The sequence below is a fragment of the Henckelia pumila genome, unplaced genomic scaffold (assembly GCF_033568475.1).
Source record: "Henckelia pumila isolate YLH828 unplaced genomic scaffold, ASM3356847v2 CTG_461:::fragment_3, whole genome shotgun sequence".
NCBI lineage: Eukaryota > Viridiplantae > Streptophyta > Magnoliopsida > Lamiales > Gesneriaceae > Henckelia > Henckelia pumila.
Window position 1 is genome coordinate 9,053,082 of NW_027331831.1, and position 22,630 is coordinate 9,075,711.

The 22,630-nt window shown below is 33.4% G+C and overlaps 2 protein-coding genes across 3 annotated transcripts; one reads left to right on the forward strand and one right to left on the reverse strand.

Moving 5' to 3' along the window:
• The first annotated feature begins 1,735 nt into the window (after positions 1 to 1,735).
• Positions 1,736 to 2,961, forward strand: LOC140872174 (non-functional NADPH-dependent codeinone reductase 2-like). Its single transcript, XM_073274957.1, has 3 exons — positions 1,736 to 2,150; positions 2,253 to 2,463; positions 2,557 to 2,961. Exons 1-3 carry the CDS (start codon positions 1,807 to 1,809, stop codon positions 2,830 to 2,832), a joined length of 831 nt encoding a protein of 276 aa, XP_073131058.1. The 5' UTR covers positions 1,736 to 1,806; the 3' UTR covers positions 2,833 to 2,961.
• A 5,167-nt stretch (positions 2,962 to 8,128) lies between these two features.
• On the reverse strand, positions 8,129 to 11,607 carry LOC140872107 (putative disease resistance protein At1g50180). Of its 2 annotated transcripts, XM_073274854.1 has the most exons (3): positions 11,338 to 11,607; positions 10,172 to 11,232; positions 8,129 to 10,044 (listed from the first exon to the last, which is right to left on the reverse strand). In XM_073274854.1, exons 2-3 carry the CDS (start codon positions 11,223 to 11,225, stop codon positions 8,408 to 8,410), a joined length of 2,691 nt encoding a protein of 896 aa, XP_073130955.1. In that variant the 5' UTR covers positions 11,226 to 11,232; positions 11,338 to 11,607; the 3' UTR covers positions 8,129 to 8,407. The 2 variants fall into 2 exon arrangements, with proteins under 2 accessions (XP_073130955.1, XP_073130954.1); XM_073274853.1 differs by having other exon boundaries at positions 10,172 to 11,607.
• Positions 11,608 to 22,630: the final 11,023 nt, after the last annotated feature.

Below are 22,630 nucleotides of genomic sequence, written 5' to 3' on the forward strand. Positions count from 1 at the left end.
TATTCTATTAAAATATTTATAAATAAGCCAAAATGAGTAATTACAAAATTAACTTTTATACTTTTAATTTTTGTGAAAACAAACAAGCATAAATGAATTAAACATAGAGAGTAATATGTTTTGATTTTCATCATTACATTAAATTCTAAATACCATGAAAAACACATTTCAATTGTTTTTTTAATATATACTCAGATATCACATTTTTAAAAAAATTAAAAAAATTTTACTAATTTTTTTAAACACATATTTTAAATCTTTTTCATATATAAAAAATTAAAAATATTTTAGATTAATTATCCAAATGAAACCTTTATCTATAAGGTTTGGTGCTTCACATTTTTTAGAAGGATGCTTTTATTGAGTCAATACCTAAAGAAAAGGAAAAGGTATTTAGTGCTTCAAAATCAAATACACGCGTTGACTAAAATGAAATCATTGAACGAGGACATCCGGGCCAAAGAAATGGACATCCGGGCCAAAGAAATAAAATACCCACAAAGTTTTACCATCTCAATGCCAACTCGTGTTTTAAAATTCGGAATGAGGGTAGTCGATAGACAAAGGACAATTTATTGAAATACTATTTTATCATATATTACACAATATTAAAATTTAATACAATAAATCGTTTTCTCTTCTCATGCAAAAATAAAATCAAAATACAAGTTGCAATGTATTCCTTTTTATCTTCATGTCTGAATTCAACGTTCCACGTTCGTGTCATATATGTTCCCACTACGTTATTTATCTTTTTCCCAAAAGTCAAAACAACTCTACGTCCACTTGTATATTTATTTACATTTATATTTATATTTTGAGGGCATAATTATCAAACAATTCACAAATCTATTTTTTTTAAAATCTAGTTTGCTATTATTTTTCGCTGTTACATCGCTATTTCATCAAAATAAAATAAAATCCTACCTATAAAACACAAATTAATATATTAAAGACTATAAATTGTAGGGTTTTCAAAAACCAATCCAACTCGTCAACCCGACACCATTCAACTCGAAAATATCATGTTTGAGTTGGGGTTTTTTGGGTTTGGGTTGAATCGGGTTGACCCGAAAGCCAACCCGAAAAAATTATTCGGGTTGGGTCGGGTTGGATCGGGTTGACCCGAATATTTTTATTATTTCTTTTTATATATATAATTAAAAAAAATTTGTTACAATTTCATATGTTGTTTATTTGAAAAACATTTATTTTATATTGATATAATATATTTTTTTGATTTAATGTTTATTTTGTACAATTTTGATTTTTTAAAATAATTTTTTTATTTTTTGTAGTAAATAAACTTTAAATTATTTACAAATAAACTTTCAAATTTAGATTATATATAAGATTAGATTTTGTTATCATATGATTAAATATAATATTATTATTATTATTTTGTGTTTTGAATTTTTATTTAATTATTTTGCTAAAAAATAATAAAATAATAATAAAAAATCGGGTTGTTCGGGTTGAGCGGGTTGGTTCGGGTTATACGGATTCGTATTCGGGTTGAACATTTTCGGGTTGGTTTGGGTTTGGGTTGAGGAATTTTTAAATATTTTTTTTTTCAACCCGACCTAAATCCATCATACCCATCCGAATTGACACCCCTACTCTTGGTCAAAAATCCAGCTCATATTTCAAAGCAGCCATCCCAAACGTATGACCGATGAAACAACAACCCGCACATGTTCACCTAATATATAACTTGCTCGAAACCCATAACAATTATCATTCGAATTCTCCCACAAACAATCATCAATCCATCGTTCAGATCAAAACAAGTATATAATATAAAAGATGACTGATGCTTCGCAAGGATCTTTCGCCATTCCCAAAATCAAGAGAGAAGAGCGTTCATCGGTGATAAACTTGCCTGCGCTGGGGATTGGAACATCATCTGCTCCGGAGAACCTCGATCCATCTGCTGCGAAAAGCGCGATTCTTTACGCCATCGGTCTCGGCTACACCCATTTTCAGATCGAAGTTTCTTCTTATCTGGAGCAGCTCGTCGGAGAAGCCATAGCCGAAGCTCTGCAAAATGGGACCGTCCAATCCAGAGATAAATTCTACATCACTTCCAAGATCCGTTTCGCCGACGCTGCTTCCGATTCCATCGTCCCGAATCTCAAGAAATCACTCGAGTATGAGTACTTCTTTGCAACTAGAATTTGAGTTACCGTCTAGTCTAATTTTTTTTAACATGATATCAGAGCTCAAACTCGTTTCCATTTTATTTTTGACAGGACATTGAACATGGAATCCGTGAACGTTTTTCTACTCGAATGGCCGGAGAACGACAAAACATTTTCAGCTAACGATTTCGTGTCGGCATGGAGAGCCATGGAAGAATGCGAATCGCTTGGATTAGCGAAAGTGATTGGAGTCGGTAACTTCACCACCGAAATGCTGGGAAGTTTACTCCAAATTGCAACAACGGCCCCCGGTGCCAATGAGGTCTGAAAATTGATTTCAAATTCAAAAGATATATACTTGTTTAATTTATACATATATAATATTGATTCATCAAACTTTTAATTTGTTTGCTAGATTGGGATGGAACCCATGTGGAGGGACAAGAATCTCAGAGCATTCTGCGAAGATAACGATATTGTGATCCTTGTCTCCTCTGCTGTTGATGGGGAAGATAAAGATTTCGATTACAGCGAGTTTATGAAATCGGAAGGTTTAAAGATAGAGAAAGATGGTGTTTTGAAGACACCTGAGCAGGTTTACTTCAAATGGGCATACGAGCAAGGGGCGGCTGTGTTCTTGGAGAGCTTCAGTGAGCAGAGAATGAAGGAAATGCTTCAGATTTTTCAATGATTACACCCAAAAATATGATATTTTGTTTCAAGTTCTTTCTTTGAGTCGATCATTTGTTTGATTAGATTTAAATTTGAATGTTTTGTTTGCCTTCTCATTCATAAATTGAAAACTATAAAGTTTTTGGTATCATGGTGCATATCTTTCAGAAATACTCCATCGCTTTCATGCTACCATTACTAAGATTTAGGTAATTCGAACCTACACTTGCGACATTGTCCACAAAAAAAGTTGATCAAATTTAAAGGTTAGAAGTTCGATTTTTCCGCCAAGCATCTTTTTGCACTAGTCTGTCACACAGTCTTATCTGACTAGTGTAGTTTGTATGTTATTACGTTAGTTTGAGAGTTTACCCGTTGTACATAAGAAGACAGTTGGTGCGGGTTCTCACATCATAAAAAAAAATATCGAATGACATACCCAGTTTCAAATGATTAGCAACGTGAGAAATCATACGTACTAATCGTTTGTCATTGGATCAACTCTTGAAATAGATTTATTATGTGGTTGACACTTGGTCCGCGAGACGGGTCACGGTGGAGACATTTTCAGTTGGGCTAACTCAGAAAATAAGTTTGGAACAGTAACCGGAGGTTAGAAACTATACTACTTGATCATGTTTGAAGAATACTAGTTGAATCTCTTGTCTTGTATAGTTCTTTCATGTTTTAATTTTATGAGATAAATGTATTAACTTTGGACTCATGTATGCTAGTTCATAGATGTATTTCCATGTTCTAAACTTTATTGAAGTGTTTAGAATTAATTTTGACAGTACTAGATCAAGAGCAGATTTTTATTTTTCGGACAGAGTTGCGCAGAATCGATCATGTGAGTTGGTAGGATCGATCCTGGCACAGTAGGATTCTGGACAGAAATTTTGATTAAGGTCCAGGATCGATCCTGGGAGTTCACAGGATCGATCCTGACCAAGATTTAAAAAAAAAAAAAATTTATTTCTGCTCTTGGTTTATTACTCTTAATTGTTTGATTAATTATTTAATTAATCATTAGTTGCCCTAAGATGAGATTAGCTTTGTTGTCAAGGATTCACCACATGCTTGCGAGTGTGGATATCCTATGCGATCCGAGGAGATATTAGTATGACAAATCTCTGGCCAGAGTACATGATGTGCTTTAGGTTACTTGGTTTCCTAGTTGCACATGCGATGTCACTATTTGATCTTCAAGATGTATTGCATAGTTATCGAATCTCGAACGACTCTCAATATACCAATAGTTGTTGATTCGATCGGGATATATGGATGAAGGGACCGTACTGTACGCAAACCAAAACCTACTGGTTCTTGCAGGCACTATCAGTGATACCTAGGGAATCATGGGGCGATGTTGCTAGGCGCTCTTACCATGATTCGATGGGTAAGTCAGAAATTGTTGTTCCGAGTCACAAGGAGTTGTGGGCCCACGATTAGCTGTATCCCTGAACCATTGAGGGTTACACAAGTAATAGATTTCTAATCCCCGTTGAGATAATTAACTTTAATGAGTTAAATTTAGTGTATGAGAAGTAGGACTTCTTATTAAAGAGTAGAGGGAGTGAGATTTTATAAAATGACATAGAGATGCCATTTTTGGAAATCACTGAATTCGGATTCAGAAAATTTATCTTGACTTTAAAATATGCAGAAAAGATTTCTGTACACATTGGTGAAATTGGTTTATCAATTTGAGTCACGATGAATTTTATATTAATTTTTGAACATGCAGGCTTTGCTTGTGAGACTTGAACTTATGACTAATGGACCCTAAGCTGTTAGCAGCCCATGTTATAAATAAGTTATTGCAGTACAGAAATTATACATAACAATTCATAATTTTCGAAAATCCTAGAGTTTTCTCTCTAGGGTTTGGCCGCCCCCTCCCTCCACAGTGTTCGAAAATTCAGACTGCAGTTTTCGAAATTTGCAGTCTGATTTAACAGATCAAATCTGTTAATTCTCTTCGTAGAAACTTTTGATAGACTTTCTAGTGCAGTCTGTCAGAGGGATTAAGAATTCTGTTCGTGGACCTGATTCAGGATTTGATCGATAGAGTCATCAGTTCCTGGGATATACAAGAAGAACAGAGTAATCTGTTGAAGTCCATAACCTCAAGTTGAGACTTGAGAGGTAAAATTTAATTCTGTTTTATTTTACTTGTTTGTTTTAATCGTTAGGATTTGATACCCATGATCTGGAATCGTTCCAGATCAAAAAATAAAAATTTTAAACTTCCGCTGCTACGAGTATCACATCTGACTGATCCGAGAACGTGTTTCAACAGTGGTATCAGAGCCAGATTGCTCTCAGATCAAACGATTAAAATTTATCGATTGTACAAAGCCTCGATTTTTCAAAAAAATAAAACAAAAAAAAAATTATTTCGGGAGGCTGCCCGGAAAAATTAAAAAAATTTTATTTTTAAAATTTTGAATTCGGCCCATTAATTGTTATCGGGCCCAGTTTTTGGCCCGATTGAAAATTGTTTTAGTTGGTCCACGAGGCAATGGGTCAAAATTGTTTGAGCCCAAAATTTTAAAAAAATTAATTTTTGGATAAATTTTGAATTTTGGAAATTTATAAATTTAATCCAATAAATTAAAATTTTTAAAATTAATTATTTTGGTATAATTGATTATAAAATATGATTTTATATATGAAATTAGATTTTATATATAAAATATGATTTTATGGATAAACTAGATAAAATATGATTTTATATATAAAATAAGATTTTATGTATGAAATATGATTTTATCTATTTACAATTATTGCCACTTTGAATTGCATATTATCAAATCATTTAATTCAATTAAATGATTGGATAAAAGGATGATCGATTGCCATGACCAAATTTTTAGGTGTATGTTAGGTTGTTTACATTTGGTTTTTATTATTACTATTGGGTTTTATTAATGGGCTTCGTTTATGGCCCAATTTGATTTGTTATTTGTAATAAAAGTGGGTCTGGTTAATGGCCCACTCCCACCCTTAAATATATATCTCTTACTTGTCATCAAAATTTATTGTAAATTTATTAGAATTAGTGGGAGATAAATATTTGAAGACAGTGGTAGGCCCAGCAGACAATAAAGACTGAAGAAATGTAAATTGGAAGCTCAATGTAATAGGACTGCATTGCTTACTTGCATATCACCTAGGATTGGACTTAGACTCATGATTGGCAACCACGGGTCGAGTAGATCTAGGCAGATCATCCTTTATATAATATTTGATATTATTGTTGTGTGCATGTTTAGACTAAATTACATGAATCCCGCAAGCATACAAATTTTTAAACGATGAGACAAATTTTTCAAAATTAAAAATCCCTCATTTTAAATATGATTTAAAATTGATATCAACATTAACAAAAGAGAATTTAAATATTGTTTAAATGTTCCTACCTTCCATCAACGATAAATGTATGAGATGCTACCCGCGGGCATGGTCTGTCTCATATTATTGGGGGGCCCGTTCGTTGGAAAGCTGTACATTGGATCAACACATGTTGTAAGTTGGGTGGAACTCCCGTAGGATCGGCTCATATTATTGGGGGATCCATACGGCGACCGTCCTTCACAACTTAATATTGGTGGGTCATCTTGACATGTCACAATAAACGGCGTCATATTATTGGGCTTTTATTGGACATGAGGTAAAAAAACATGGGGGTTGTTTTGGAAGCAATTGGGCAATACACAATAAAAAAACTTTGTCCACCATTCATACTTTTATAGTAGTAAATATAGTAGTAATAGATAATAGATAAAATGGTGTCTCTTGGTATTAAAATAAGAATGATTCTTTTAGAAAATTCAAAAATAATTTTTTTCTTATGTTTTCTTTATAATAAAGTTAGGAATATGATGAAAATTAATTAAAATATAATGTTGTATTCAATGATTTAAAAAAATAAATGCACCACTTTAATGAATGAGCAACACATTGATTCTCCACTATTTTAATATCTCAAATTTGACCCTAATTTTTACACTATTTTTCTGCACAATGCCCATGTAATTAATACACATAATTCATAGTTTTGGGGCAATATAGTATATACACAGTAAAAAAAACTTTGCCCACCATTCATACTTTTATAGTAATAATTATAGTAGTAATAGATAATAGATAAAATGGTGTCTCTTGGTATTAAAATAAGAATGATTTTTTTAGAAAATTCAAAAATAATTTTTTTCTCATGTTTTCTTTATAATAACTTTAGGAATATGATGAAAATCAAATAAAATATAATGTTGTATTCAATGATTCAAAAAAATAAATGCACCACTTTAATGAATGAGCAATACATTGATTCTCCACTATTTTAATATCCCAAATTTGACCCTAATTTTTACACTATTTTTCTGCACAATGCCCATGCAATTAATACACATAATTCATAGTTTTGGGGCAATATAGTATATACACAATAAAAAAAACTTTGCCCACCATTCATACTTTTATAGTAGTAATTATAGTAGTAATAGATAATAGATAAAATGGTGTCTCTTGGTATTAAAATAAGAATGATTTTTTTAGAAAATTCAAAAATAATTTTTTTCTCATGTTTTCTTTATAATAACTTTAGGAATATGATGAAAATCAATTAAAATATAATGTTGTATTCAATGATTCAAAAAAATAAATGTACCACTTTAATGAATAAGCAACACATTGATTCTCCACTATTTTAATATCCCAAATTTGATCCTAATTTTTACACCATTTTTCCACACAATGCCCATGCAATTAATACACATAATTCATAGTTTTGGGGCAATATAGTAAATACACAATAAAAAAAACTTTGCCCACCATTCATACTTTTATAGTAGTAATAGAAGTAATAAATATAATAAATTTATTATATTTTATGAGTACTAAACAAGTACGTTATTTTGTTAGAAATGTTTTTCATAAATTTAAATGCAGAATACTTGTAATTTAAATAAAGGTGAATAACATATCTGACTCAAATTATTTATTACAACTCAAATCTTAAAGGAGAAATAATCTCATATTAATTAAATTCACATTAGCTACAGTGATCCATTTGAGAAAATTTCAATATAACTATACAGACACTACTTTAATAGTAATAGTGTATCTTATGGTGAAAATTTATTAATATTAGTATTTCGCTGCACGCATTGCGTGCTCGTACATTTCGTTTTTTTAACGAAGAAAATAAATAATAAATTGTAAAATTAAAAAATAATAAAAAATTCAACGTTTTCATAAACAAATATTCACAAAAAATATATATATCTTATAAAGTGGGTGTCATTTTTGTAAATAAAATAATATCAAAGAGCACAAAGTGAATTTTTAATGGCTAGAAAAGAGGAAAACGTATAAAATAGCTATTTTGCCTTTATTTTTATTGAAAATTAAGTTAGGAGATAATGGTAATTTCAAATCAATTTTCACCAATTAATTAAAAATTTGTTAATTAGAGGGTCTCTCTACTTTAATAATATAGTAAGATATGCGGGATTAACTGAAATATAGTGAACCACACGTATATTTATAAATATCGGGTCCTTAAATCTTCCACAGTGCCTGGTACCTCATTTTAAATCTGCTAACAATCTCAATCTTTGCGGAATCATGAAACTGATTCCAGAGCAGATCACAATAACCATGGTTGATAGATTGGGCATGGCAGCTTCATCGATCCTCAACTCAAACTTCCCTCGAACTTCAGAGAAAAAAAGCTCTTCAAGTCGAGGAAAGCTTCCAGCATCGCAAATCATTTGTTTCCCGCGGAATCGAATGATTTGCAAACGGAGTATTTTAAGATTTGGAAACTTGTCTAGTGCTTGCATGATATCCTCCACAATCTCTGTTCTTATGAACTCTAAACTCAAGTGCACAAGGCCTGGACACATGTTTGAGAAGTCTACGGTTTCTAATCGAGGAAGTTTCAACAATTTACATGATCTGATACCAAGTTCAAGACTAACATTTGGCATCTTTAGAAGTTTTCTAAGGGCCTCTGATTCCTGCCGTCCATTAAAATCACTATCTCCAATAGAAATATGTATCGATCTTAGATTGCTTCCACAAATGTAATCTGTTATTTGAACCAGATTTTCATGATCATTTACCTCACAGTCACGAAGAGTTCGCAGCTTTTCCAAATGAAAGAGATCTTTCAACTCGTAAAATTTGCTTTGAAAATTATATAGACACTCTAGCTGAGACAGGTTCACCAATCTCAGCTTTCTTTCTGTTCTTATAACTCCATTTGGAAAATGGGGAAGATATAAATGCCTCAATTGCGGCATCTTGCAAAATGTATCCACTGGCGCCAACTGCATCGATGTTATTGTGGTACCAGTCAAACCAAGTGTTTGTAGAAAAGATAGCTTGTCAACCGATTCTAATGTAAAGTTTTGCCATTGACACAGTGCCAAACCCAACATTCTAAGATGGATTAAATTCTCTATTCCGCGGAAGCATTTCCCTCTCAAATAACAACGGAAAATGATCAGTGTTCGAAGGGATTTAAAATGTGGGAGATGGAAGATCTCTTTTGGTAAAATCAAGTAGTCACTTAACTGCTTGTGAATAATTTGCACAGATCTTAAAGGGATATTACTGTTTTCTATTGCCTTGAGAACGTCCAAATAATTGTCTTCCCCGTCCACGTGCGCGACCAGTCTATAAGCTTTACCGGAAATATTGTGATCGTCCACAACCTTGAGAAACTCCTCCTCTTTAGCCTTTGATAGGCACAATTCCAGTATCGAGTCGTGAAGAGAGACTCTCGAAAGATTATGTGACAGAACCATACTTCGAAATTGTAACTCAGAGAAATAACACTTTGCCACATCGCGCATTGTTTCGTTTCTGCCGACATGTTTTGATATGATCAAACCTTGTGCCATCCACAAATCATAGATTGATTCTACAAATATACTCTCATCTTCTCGTAAGAACCCCAAAGAGAGAAAACAAGGTTTAAGATGATATGGCAATTCATCATAACTTAAAGCCAACACTTTCTCCACCTCTCCTTGTTCCCCTGTTCCTTCACCTCTCCCTATGTAAGAATTCACATCTTCGCTCGCTAATTTCCATTCTTCCAAAGAATTTTTACCGCTCAATATCCCTCCGATCACAGAGACTGCTAATGGCAAACGTTCACATTTTCTTATCATCTTCCTTCCTAATTTCTCATATTCAGATTCATCCCATGCTTCTGGCAGCAGTCATCAACAGAAATAATAACTTTTAAACTTATATGGGCAACTTAGGATTCATGGGAATAATTATTAACACAAAATGCATATATAATAATAATTTAATTAATGAAGAGATTAACTGACCTTTGAAATGAATCTTAGCAAATGCTTTCATGCGGAGGAGCTCCCATGCCTCGTCCTCTGTGATACCCTTTAGTTGAATTGGATATCCAATTTCTGCCACCTTTTTATTCCGAGTTGTGAGCAATACTTTGCTGTGACTAATTCCAACACTAATTGGGAAACATTTGTTCAGACATTTCCAATCATCGAGTTTCCAGATATCATCCACTACAATCAGACATTTCTTTTCCATTTGCACTTTATAAATTTGTTCCACCAACTCGCCATCCTCTACATTCATATCTTTCTTTTTCTCAGGGAGAAGCTGTCGAAATATATCTTGAATCACAGATTGTATTTGGCATTTTTGGGATATGCAAACCCAAGCAAACAAGTCAAAAAAATTTTTGACATCGACGTTCTTATAAACCTTGTTGGCAACAGAAGTTTTACCGGATCCGCCCATACCCCATACACCAATAACTCCATGGTGACTAATTTCTTGATCAGAAACTAGAAGAGAAGCAAGTTTTTCGATGTCTTCCTCCATCCCCACGAAATGTTGAAGCTCCTCGTGAGGATATGTTTTTCTAATGAAACGTCGTTTGTTCTCATGATCAGAAGTACTTTCCTCTTCATGATCATCACGTCTAATTATGGCCTCTATGCCAAACTTATCCATTTTCCCGGTGAGTTTGTTGATCTGTGACTTGATTGTTTCTATTTCAGATCCAATGTTGTGTAAAGTTCCCATTTCATTCGCAAAACAGACGAATCTTTTCAGAATGTTAAGAAATCCCCGCTCTCCTTTTCCAGAACCAGCAGCAGCTTTCACCACATATTCTTCAAGAACATCCTCGGCTCTGTATGCAAGACGCCTGATCTCTTTGATCCAGTTTCGAATCGTTTCGCTATCTTGTTGTTTACGATCTGCGTCTTTTAAGAGTGATTGTAAGTTTCCAAACTCAGTTTGAAGCTCCTTAACTTGATCTTTCACTCCACTGAGAAATGTTGCTTCTTGTATCAACAGATTTCCAAGCGTTTCCAATGCCACAGAGACTACAGCTTCGGCCATATACTTCCTATTTAGTTCATAAGAAGTCTGAGTATGTATGTGTATACATATTATATAATATATTCCAACAGATATTGAAATATTATGCAAAAATTAATGAATACATCATTACCTTTGAGATGAATTAATAGACAGTGCTGCTTAATTCGATGAAAACCAGATTCATAGTTTGTGAACTCGCATGCATATTTTCATTAATGGACATGAGTACTACATCATTATATAACAATCATACACTACTAGTTATTGATTAACTATTATTAATTATATTTATTGATCGTAAAAAATAATCGTTTCATTTGATGTCGTAATTAATTAATTAAGCTATTATTAATGCACGCGTTCTTTAAGCTATAATTAATGTACGCCTAATTATTTTATTTCAATTTATACATTTGCATGTGAGACAACTCAGCAAATTTACTATTTTATTTGAAGCTTATTTAATTAATACATTATATATTGATTAAATTAATGTTAGATTTAGATTTTGTGAACATGCATAACCCGGCAACTACGGAGAATGGAAATTCACGTGCAATATTTAATAATCAATAAATTAGCTGTTAAATATTTAGTCAACAATACATATTATTAATATTTAGATTCAGATATATAATTGTTCACGTGTTTGGCTCGGCTTTATAGCTTATAAGAAGTTTGGGTAGGCACTACATCATATTATATATATAAATATATATATATATATATATATATTAGAAAACTATAATTTTGGTAGTATATGTTTGTCACTTTACGATTTCGATCTTTTATATTTTCATATTTCGGTTTTAGTTCTGCATCTGATTTGACAATTTTAGTCTGTTTTCTTCGAAATGCTTACGTGACACTATACACGACAACTCCACATCAGCACCGCAATGGTACCACATCAGCGCCGCGTCGAAAAAATGATTACAATTGCCAAAAAATAAAAATAGCGGACTAAAATTGAAATATGAAAATAAGATGACCGAAATCACAAAGTGACAAACATACATGACAAAAAAAAAACAGTTTTCCATATATATAAAACAAAAGATTAAGATAACATGAGACAACTTGTCTGATAAATTATTTTTTCTTCTTTCCACATATTTAGGCTACGTTTTTTTAGTATCCCTCTCAATTATATAGTCCAATTTTCATATTTATGTTCTTTTTCCAACTCTTTTACTAATTTAGTCCTATTAAATTTATATCATTAACTACTCATATCATTTTTTTACCATATTAAAATCTTCATTAAATATATTAATTTGTTTTATAATTTACATTTCCAAATACTTCTTAATCTATGTAAAAACACGTGCAAAGTTTTCATATAACATGCCTAAATGAGTAGGACATAGAGAATAATTATTATAATATTTACAGTTGCGAAAAATTAAGATCTTTTCATCTTTTCATCGCTGTCATAATTAATTAATAGGTGATTAAAGATCAACACCAATAATTGTGCTATTTTTTTTAAAAAGGACCAATAATTGTGCTATTATTTATGCATTAACGTACCATCTTATTTTAATTCCCAAGAATTCAAAGTGTCAGTTTAAGGATATATAGGATTGCTATATAACATCAACCTTTACTTTAAGGTTTAGAGTTAGACTTAGCATCTATTAGTTCGTAAATCTCCTTAAAATTTTAGTCATGCCGAAACTTGAAACTGTCTTGGTACGTAGATTTTGCTGAAATATGATCCTTATATTAACAGTCTTGCTGAATTTGATACTTAGACTTATAGATTCAATCATCTTATTTCATTCGGCAGCTTAGGTTAATTCAATTTTAGTCTTATTTCGTTGAATCACCAAACTTTAATTGTCTAACAATTTTCTCATTCATGTTGATCTCAAAATACTGGTCTTAATTAAAGAATTTGTTTGACAATAAAAGAATCACAAAACTCTTATAATTAATATCGTCTCAATATTCAATTTTGTTAAACGGATCCAGATCTAATCCGACTAGACTAATGAAAACTACAACTTAGTTTAGGACAAATGCATTATTTTTCACTCCTGCAGGTATAGATCGAGTCGATCGGTCTCACGGGTATAGATCCGTGAAACTATCTCATAGACTCAATTTGTGTGAAAAGGATTGTTTGCAAAAGATTATGTTTTTGTATTAGTTACTAAAATTTTAATGTACCGAAAATGAGAAAAATAAGAAGTTGATAGTGTTTGAAAATAAAGAGAAAAACTAATTTTTTTTAAGGTTAAATATTTGATAAATAAGTGATGATGTAGCCAAAAACTGATATTACCCGATTGGAGAAAACAGAGCAATCCATGGAAATCTGGGTGGCCGGATTAATAATAAAACAATTTCGAAAAACGAACTTTGTGGGTTGTTACCTACATCACAAAACAAAATTACTGGACTACAGAGAGCTGGTACAATTGGAGCTTAAATTTAATTAATAGTATATATATTATTTAATACATTTATATGGAAGAGTTGACTCGATTCATATTCGGAGCGAAAAGTAATATTCTGGCATGAAAATAATTTTTTTTCACGAAGCAGTTCGAGTGAAAGATCTGTCTCACAAAATTGATCTGTGATAAGTCTCATCTTGTGTTTTTAAAAAAACTAGAAAAATGTACGTGCGTTGCACGTAATTACAATTTTATTTGATTGAGACTGAAGTTATTAAATTTCAAATGTTTATGTTTATTAAAATCACGTGAAAGTTTAAACTTTAGTCACTATGATTCAATATCCAATTAGCAGGTGAAACGAAAATATTACGTCTTTAACCTTTTTTTGTGATATTTTCGGTTCTTGATCAACGTTTTTTAGTGATATTATATGTTTATATATTGAGTTTAATTTATTTTTTAACTGACAACTTTAAAGCAATAACATATGTTGTATATTTATTGAAAAGCGTAATATATATTACAAACTGTAGGATCAAATGATTTATGTTATTAAAAGGTATAGTTGATGGTAACTGTGCAACTCAAATCTTTTAAATCGTACAACAGTACAAATAAACACATGTTTCAATTGTTCAATCCAGGAAAAGGACAATTATTTCACCCAAACAATCATCTTATCCATTATTGTGCTTTCAATCAATCTACGTGAATCGAAACCATGACATTGACTTCAATATTAATTGTATAACCGAACGCTTCTCGCTTTAACAAAATTTATAGTTGATGGTAACAATATTACTCAATTAATATTTTAAACAATAGGTACAAAATCTCAAACGTCATGAATAATTTATGTTAAATGATAATTTTACTTATATTGATTTTAAGTAAAAGAATAATAATTTGTTTCAGAAAAATGATTTTTTGATTAATTAACTTGTCCAAATTTGAGTTTTAGTCCATTGAGTTGTCAAATTTGGTTTTGGTGGACTAACATTTAATTTTTTTTTACTATTTTTAGTCCAATTGTTGACGTGATATTTGATAATTCAACAATTTTTGATCTCATCATTTTTACGTCATGTCAGTAGTTTTTTTTATTATTACAAATCAGTATTTTCCAGTGTCACGTTACCAATTCCAATAATTGCTGAAAATTAAAATTTAGCGTACCAAAAATAAACTTTGAAAACTTAGTGGACCAGATCCTAAAAGTAAATAAGTTAGTAAACAAAAAACACTATTTTTTCTTTATATAAAAGTTTTATTTGGAAATGAATGTTGATATTATATTAATAAAGTAAATATAAATCATTTATTATTTTCTCTCTGGTAAACCATGATTATCATAAACAATTATTGTAGTTTGACTTGTTTTGATTCTCAATCATCTTGGTCATACATAATAATATTTTCAAATTTTTCTTACGTATATTTTTCCAGTTTATTGAATAAATTTGTTTGTTTGGTTTCGATAATAAAATTTAAATATACATTAGATAATAATTTAGTATAAAAAATAATCAATATTCTAACAAAAAATATAGAAATAAAAATAATATTTTTATAATATAAACTTTGAGTGTTATAGTATATACAAATATATACTAAGAGTGTTTAATTCAATTATACAAATAATTATTTAATTAATGATATATATATAATTTTTCATAAGTTCATCAAACTCTTGTTTTAAAAAATCTAACATATTAATATGTGATAAATATCTTTTTTCAGAAATCAAATTCATATAATGTGCAACAGTCAATCCAAACTTTTTTTTATATTTTTATTTGTTCAAATCTTGTAATATTTTGTTCAAAAACTCTTAGAGTATTAATTTTAGTGGAACTGATGACATTATTTAAATTATCTTTTTTTTTTCTTCCTATTCGAGATTGTAAGTATAGAAATAAATTATTTTTAATTTTTCTATTGTTATCGCTAATAACATAGTTTCTAGTCTAGATATATTATATTAATATTTCTCGATCCTCTAATCAAATATATGAAGAGAATAATTTTATGTCGTCTAATCTCACAACCTTTAGTTTTTCAACCAAGATGTTAGACAACAATGTCTTGATAAAACTTTAATATGTTTTCTGTTTTTCTTCAATAGTAATCCAATCGAGTTGTTTTAAATTTGATATACATATAAATTACATGTTGCATGTATTTTTACATGTCATACAAAATATTTATATATGTAGTGTAATAATTAATTTATAATTTCTAAGAATAGTATGTAAATATATTATTTGAAAAAAAATATGAGCAGATAAAAAAATGTGAGGAAAAATATTTTTTTAGAGGATGAACAATCATAATTTAAACAAGTTAAAAAATTTTATACTCAATATTTTAAAGATTTAAATGACTTAGATATAAGAATAATATGTCTGAAATAAAAATCGATTTTGAGTGTAGTGTTTTTCTAATTTTTTTCACGTAAATTTTTACGATTTCATAAGTATTAAATTAATTGATTATATTAGCCAACTATTATATTGTAGTACAAATATCAACATGAAACTTATTTATAATCATACTCTCTATATCTCCTTTATTTAAACTACATTTTTTTTTTTTATCTTTCTCAATTATATAGTATAGTTTTCATATTAAATATCATTTGTAATACTCTTTTACCAATTTATCCCTATTAAATTCATAAAATGTATAATTATTTTATTTTATTAAAATTTCACTAAATAAGGGCAAAATGAGAAATTTATTTTTTCAAATACTTACTTAATATATATGTGAAAATACACGTACACAAGCCTAAATTAGTAGGATGAAATGAGTATATATATTTTTTTACCTTGGACAAAAAAATATTGATGTTGTTGATTACATTTGTAGTCCTTAAAATTTCAAAAATATTACACAATTAGTCGTCACTATTTGTTTTATAGTATCTCTTCCTAAAAACTGAAATATCAGAAAGTCTAGTTAGATGATCAAATCTCAAAAAAATAAATTATTAATTGAATAAAGGATGTGAGTACATTTTCTATATAAATAAAATAGAACCTTGACTTATGACATGATTTCACTTGTCTTGAACACAATGATGAAATTTAATCATTTGATTTAATTTTTTTTAATTTTTCTTAAAATTCTAATAATCAAAATATTTCGTTACAAAAGTATATGTAACACCCGGTATTTTTTTAAATACGTAAATCCGCATGCATAATTAGGATATTTAATTATTTAAATTTTAGATTTATGGGTTAAATAATTATGTGAATTATTTGTGCATGATTTAATTTATTTTTAAGCATTTAACCCATAATTAGTGATTTTTATGATTTTTAGTATTTTAATTAATTGTTTTGATCGCGTAGACGGGACCGTGGACGGACGAGATGACAACTTTCCACCCAAATTATTTTATGAGTATTTTTAGAGCCCAAAAATATTATTTTGAGATATTATTCCCCAAAATTATCAGTATTTAATTTTAATTATTTTAGGAGTCCGTTTTTACCCTATTTAAGCCAAAATATGGACTTTTTAATACCTTTAAAATTCCTATTTTTACTAATTTCGAGATTTAAATTTTACCATCAGTTTTATTATGTTTTTAAGAGTTTTTAAGTTATCTTTTACTTATTTTAAATTCCCTTTTTATTCCCTAATTAAATATATATCATATTATATCAATTCCTAAACCTATTCTACACTCTTCCTCACGTAAATCACACACAGCCGCCACCCTCACTTCTCAGCCTCTTCACCATCGGCCATCACCATCCAAGAGCCTTAGCCGTGGGTTTTTCTAGCTCGAAGTCATCTCGTCGTCGCCCCGTCGTCCCGAAGCCCGTCGTGCACGTTTTAGCTCTATCAAATCGGTGTTAAGGCATGATTTTCTTCTCTTTTCAATCCTATATCAGTGTATGTATGTGTGTGGGTGTGTAGTATCGAGACCTATCATTTTTGACAGCAAGTTTTCAAACTCTTTCTCTTATGCACTCGGTTTTGGTTTTGTGATGTCCATGCTCACGTTTTTACTATCCATGGCTTGAAGGGGGCTGCTGGCTAGGTCCTACGGGGTCCCTAGAGTGTCTAGATGGGTCGGATTTGGCTGGGTTGGGGCTAGGAGTCACGGCCGATCGAGTTTCAGAAGGGAAGCCATGGGCGCGCAGGTTAGGGTTGTCTTGGAAGAGGGTTCGGTGTTGGGGAAGGAGGCAGCATGGGGTTCGGGCCAGGGCATGGTTCGAACCGGCAGGACCCTGGGGAGGTCCTGCCGGCGGGGCTCCGGCCACGGTGGTCGGAGCTGGGCTGCAGCAGGCCGTGAAGGCCTGCTGCTCGTGCGGCCGCGGCAAGGGGGAAGAGGGAGTATTAGGGTTTCGGGTTTTTGGGTTGTTGGTGGATCCGGGTCGGGTCATGTGGTCCGGGTCGGGTCTAAAATAATATGGGTTAAGTTAGTTGGGTCCGGGTCCGGGTTATTTTAATTGGGCTCGGGTATTTTTATTTTTTTAAGTTTTTAAGTTAATTAGGAGTTAAATGGGCTAATTAAATTCCCAAAAATTTAATTAGTACCATTTAATTTATTTGGGCTCCATTAAATTATTTTGGGTTAATTTAATTATTTTTGGGCTTTTATTAATTTTTATTTAAATTTTTAAGTTGGCCAGAAATTTTTATGGGCTTGGGAGCCCATGAAAGTTATTGGGCCTGTTATTGGGCTTTTGGGCCCCTTGGGCCAGGGACAGTGTTATTGGGCCTAAGTTAGTCTTAATGGGCTTTGGTTGATTTATTGGGCCTAGAAAAGTTGTTAATGGGCTTAAGTACACTAATGGGCCAAGTCTTAAGTTAATGGGCTTGCATGTCTAGGGCCAGCAGTTGAATCAAACCATGAGAAATTGCATGTGTCCTGAGTTTATATTTAATTATTTTATGCATGAAAAGTTATTTGAATATTTATATGATATTAGAAAATAAATTAAATATAAATGAAGGACACACAATTTATTTAAGTACATGCATTCATGAAATCAATTTTTATGCTATGATTGAAGTTCTATGGTTGAGCAAATAAAATATTTTAGGTGGAAATTGAAGTAGTGTGGCCATTTATATATGGGCAGTTTCTGCCATTTATGTATGGGTGGTTCGCCACCAGCCTCGTACGATGGTTTCTTAGACTGATCAGTCGCACTATAAGTATGGGTCACACTTACGGATAGGACCATTCGATGTTAAGAAAATAAGTGCTCAACAACTCAAGTATGTATGATATTATGTATGTTACGTATAATTCAGTGATTTCTTTAAGCAACATTTATGTTATTATTTTTGAGGCATGCTCATGCATTTATAGGTTAAGTATTATGTATGAAAGTGTATTAAATCATTTTAAACCCTTGTTAGTATGCATGTTGGGCCTCTAGGCTCACTACACTGATATGGTGCAGGTGAGTACGTAGAGGAGAAGGTTACCCCTACCGGTGGTGAGGACGTATGAGCGGAGCTGCAGTGGCCCCGTGACCGTAGTCTGCATCGTGCTAGTGTTCTATGCATGAATATTTTTAAACACTATTTTATTTGAAGATTTTATTCCAGTGTTGAGATTTGAGTATTATTTTTATGCAACTTTTTAGTGTATGCACTGTTGATTAAATTGTTTTGAATTATTTTAAGTATTGCATGATTCAGACGTTTTAGTAATTATTTTTATGTTGCATGATTATTTATTAAATTTTAAATCTCTTTTATGGTTGTACATATATGTATGGGCATATATGTATATATATATATATATATATATATATATATATATTTTACTTAGTATTTATTTTAAAATTTAAAAGAAAAAGAAAATTTTTAAATTTTCCGCATTTTTGAAATTTATAAGTCCAGGATGTTTCAGTTGGTATCAGAGCACGGTCCTTGGAGGGGTCATTACTGTTATGCTAGCTCAGAAATCCACGCTACCGGTCTGTAAGTTTTAAGTGTTTATAGCATGATTTAATTCTTTGAATTTAAGTTAGCATTACTTTTAAACAACTTAGTTATGCATGGCGATTTACGTAAAGTAATATGTGGTGGTGCAGAATGCCTCCCAGACCAGTGAACCGACGTGGGGGACCTTCACCTCCACCTCCGCCTCCACCGCCACCTCCGCAGAATCCTTTATCAGCATTGGAGCAGGCCAATGCTAATATGATGGCGGGTATTACTGCTCTGTTGGAGCAGCAGGCTGCACGTCCCAGACTGTCCCATGAGGAGGACGTTGCTGAAAGGTTCCAGAAGAAGGGGCCCAAGGAGTTTGTTGGTACCACCGATCCTTTGGTGGCTGAGGGATGGATTCGCTCTCTTGAGTCCATCTTTGATTATATGGGGATCACAGACATCGACAGGGTGAGCTGTGCGACGTACATGATGAGAGGAGATGCAACCCTTTGGTGGGAGGGTGCAGTTAGAGGAGTCCATCTACCTACACTGACGTGGACCGAGTTCAGGCGTATCTTCTACGCCAAGTACTTCACTGAGGATGTGCGCAGTCGCATGATCCGGGAGTTTATGAGTCTCCGTCAGGGGGACAAGACAGTGGTCGAGTATGTGAGACAGTTCGAGAGGGGCTGTCGCTTTGTGCCTATGATTTCTGATAGTCCACCAGAGAAGTTGAGGCAGTTTGTGGAAGGTTTGAAGGCGGATATCAAGCATGATGTTCGCATGGCAGACGTACTTACTTATGAGTCTGCAGTCAGTAGGGCCTTGCGTTCCGAGGAGGGTCGGAGAGAGATCCAGAGAGAGCAGCAGGGTAAGAGGCAGTTTCAGCAGACGGGGTATCAGCGACCATCTTCGCAGCCTCATGCGAAGAAGCAGTTTACAGGGCCATCTAAGGGCCCGAATCAGCAGAGGCCTCAGGGGAAACCACAGCAGCAGACTAGGGGCGGGGCCCCTACTCCAGGGAGATATCCAGTATGTCCGAAGTGTCAGAAGATGCATTCCGGGCAGTGTCTTATGGGAGCAGGAGTCTGCTATCGTTGCAAAGAGCCGGGGCATCAGATTTCCAACTGCCCGCAGAGGCAGAACGTCAGTGGGCGAGTATATGTGATGCAGGCAGAGGAGGCAGACCCAGATACCTCCTTGATCACCGGTATACCTAACCCCTAGAACTTTTTCAATTCTTTGCTTTTGTTTATTGCGATTATATCTGAATGCCTGTTACTTGAGTTTAACTATCAGCATGCTAGAATAAGAATTTTGTTTCTTTGTGATTAGAATTAAGGATTGTAGTGTTTTAACCTTGGGAGCGTAGTGGTATGAATTGTTGGGAATCTTCTGCGTGCAGGGAGAATTCTAGTTGGAGGCAACTCCACGTTTGCGTTGCTAGATTCAGGAGCCACGCATTCGTTTATCTCCCGAGATTTTATCAGACGGATAGGCATTACACCGGAGGTTGTCGACTGTGGTTACGAAGTTACCATGCCATCCGGACAGACTATCACTACCACTAGTGTTATCAGGGATCTGGAATTTGAGTTGCAGGGACACTCCATTCGAGCAGATCTAGTGGTTCTTCCATTGACTGGGTTTGACTTGATTTTGGGTATGGGCTGGCTATCAGTTAATGGAGCTTCGATTGATTTCCGACGTAGGACAGTGTCAGTGAAGCCAGCAGGAGGTGAGATGTTTACTTTCTTTGCATCTCAGTCTAGCAGTATTCCTCAGATGATATCACTTGTTCGTGCAAGGAAATTATTGCGCCATGGATGTCAGGGCCTCTTGCTAGTGTGGTCACTACCTCAGACGTTTCTAGCAGATCTTTATCAGATATAGAGGTGGTACGTGACTATCCAGATGTTTTTTCTGACGATGTTGCAGGAGTTCCACCAGTGAGAGAGGTGGAGTTCAGTATTGAGTTGTTGCCAGATACTATGCCTATCTCTAAGGCACCGTATCGACTTGCTCCTACAGAGATGAGAGAGTTGAAGGAGCAGATTCAGGAACTGTTGGAGAAGGGCTTTGTTCGTCCTAGCTTTTCTCCATGGGGAGCTCCAGTGTTGTTTGTAAAGAAGAAGGACGGTAGCATGAGATTGTGCATCGACTACCGAGAGCTCAACAGAGTCACAGTGAAGAATAAGTATCCACTACCGAGGATAGAGGATAAATTCGATCAGTTGCAGGGAGCTTCGGTATTCTCCAAGATCGATCTGCGATCTGGTTACCATCAGCTGAGAGTCAGAGATTCAGACGTGTCTAAGACTGCCTTTAGGACACGATATGGACACTATGAGTTCTTGGTGATGCCCTTTGGGTTGACCAATGCTCCAGCAGTTTTTATGGATCTCATGCATCGTGTCTTCCAGCCGTATCTAGATCAGTTTGTCATTGTATTCATTGATGACATATTGATCTACTCGAGGAGCATTGAGGAGCATATACAACATTTGCATACAGCCTTGCAGACTTTGAGGGAGCATCGACTGTTTGCAAAGTTCAGTAAGTGTGAGTTTTGGTTGGAGCAGGTGGCGTTTCTAGGCCACATTATTTCTAGGGATGGGATTGCAGTGGATCAGTCCAAGGTGCAGGCAGTGAGGGATTGGGGGATTCCAAAGAATGCTTCGGAGATTCGCAGCTTCTTGGATTTAGCAGGATACTATAGGAAGTTCATCAAGGGTTTTTCCTCTATTGCAGTACCCTTGACTTCCTTAACCAAGAAGAACGCGAAGTATATTTGGAGTCCAGATTGTCAGAGGAGCTTTGATCAACTGAAGGATGCACTTACTTCAGCACCTGTGTTAGCTATGACAGTGCCACATGAGGAGTTAGTGGTGTACACCGACGCGTCTAAACTGGGTTTAGGCGCAGTGCTTATGCAGTGTGGTAAGGTTATTGCGTATGCGTCGAGACAGCTGAAGATTCATGAGCAGAATTATCCGACGCATGACTTGGAGTTAGCAGCAATGGTCTTCGCTTTGAAAATCTGGAGGCACTATCTGTATGGCGAGAAGTGCAAGATTTTCACAGACCACAAGAGTCTCAAGTACT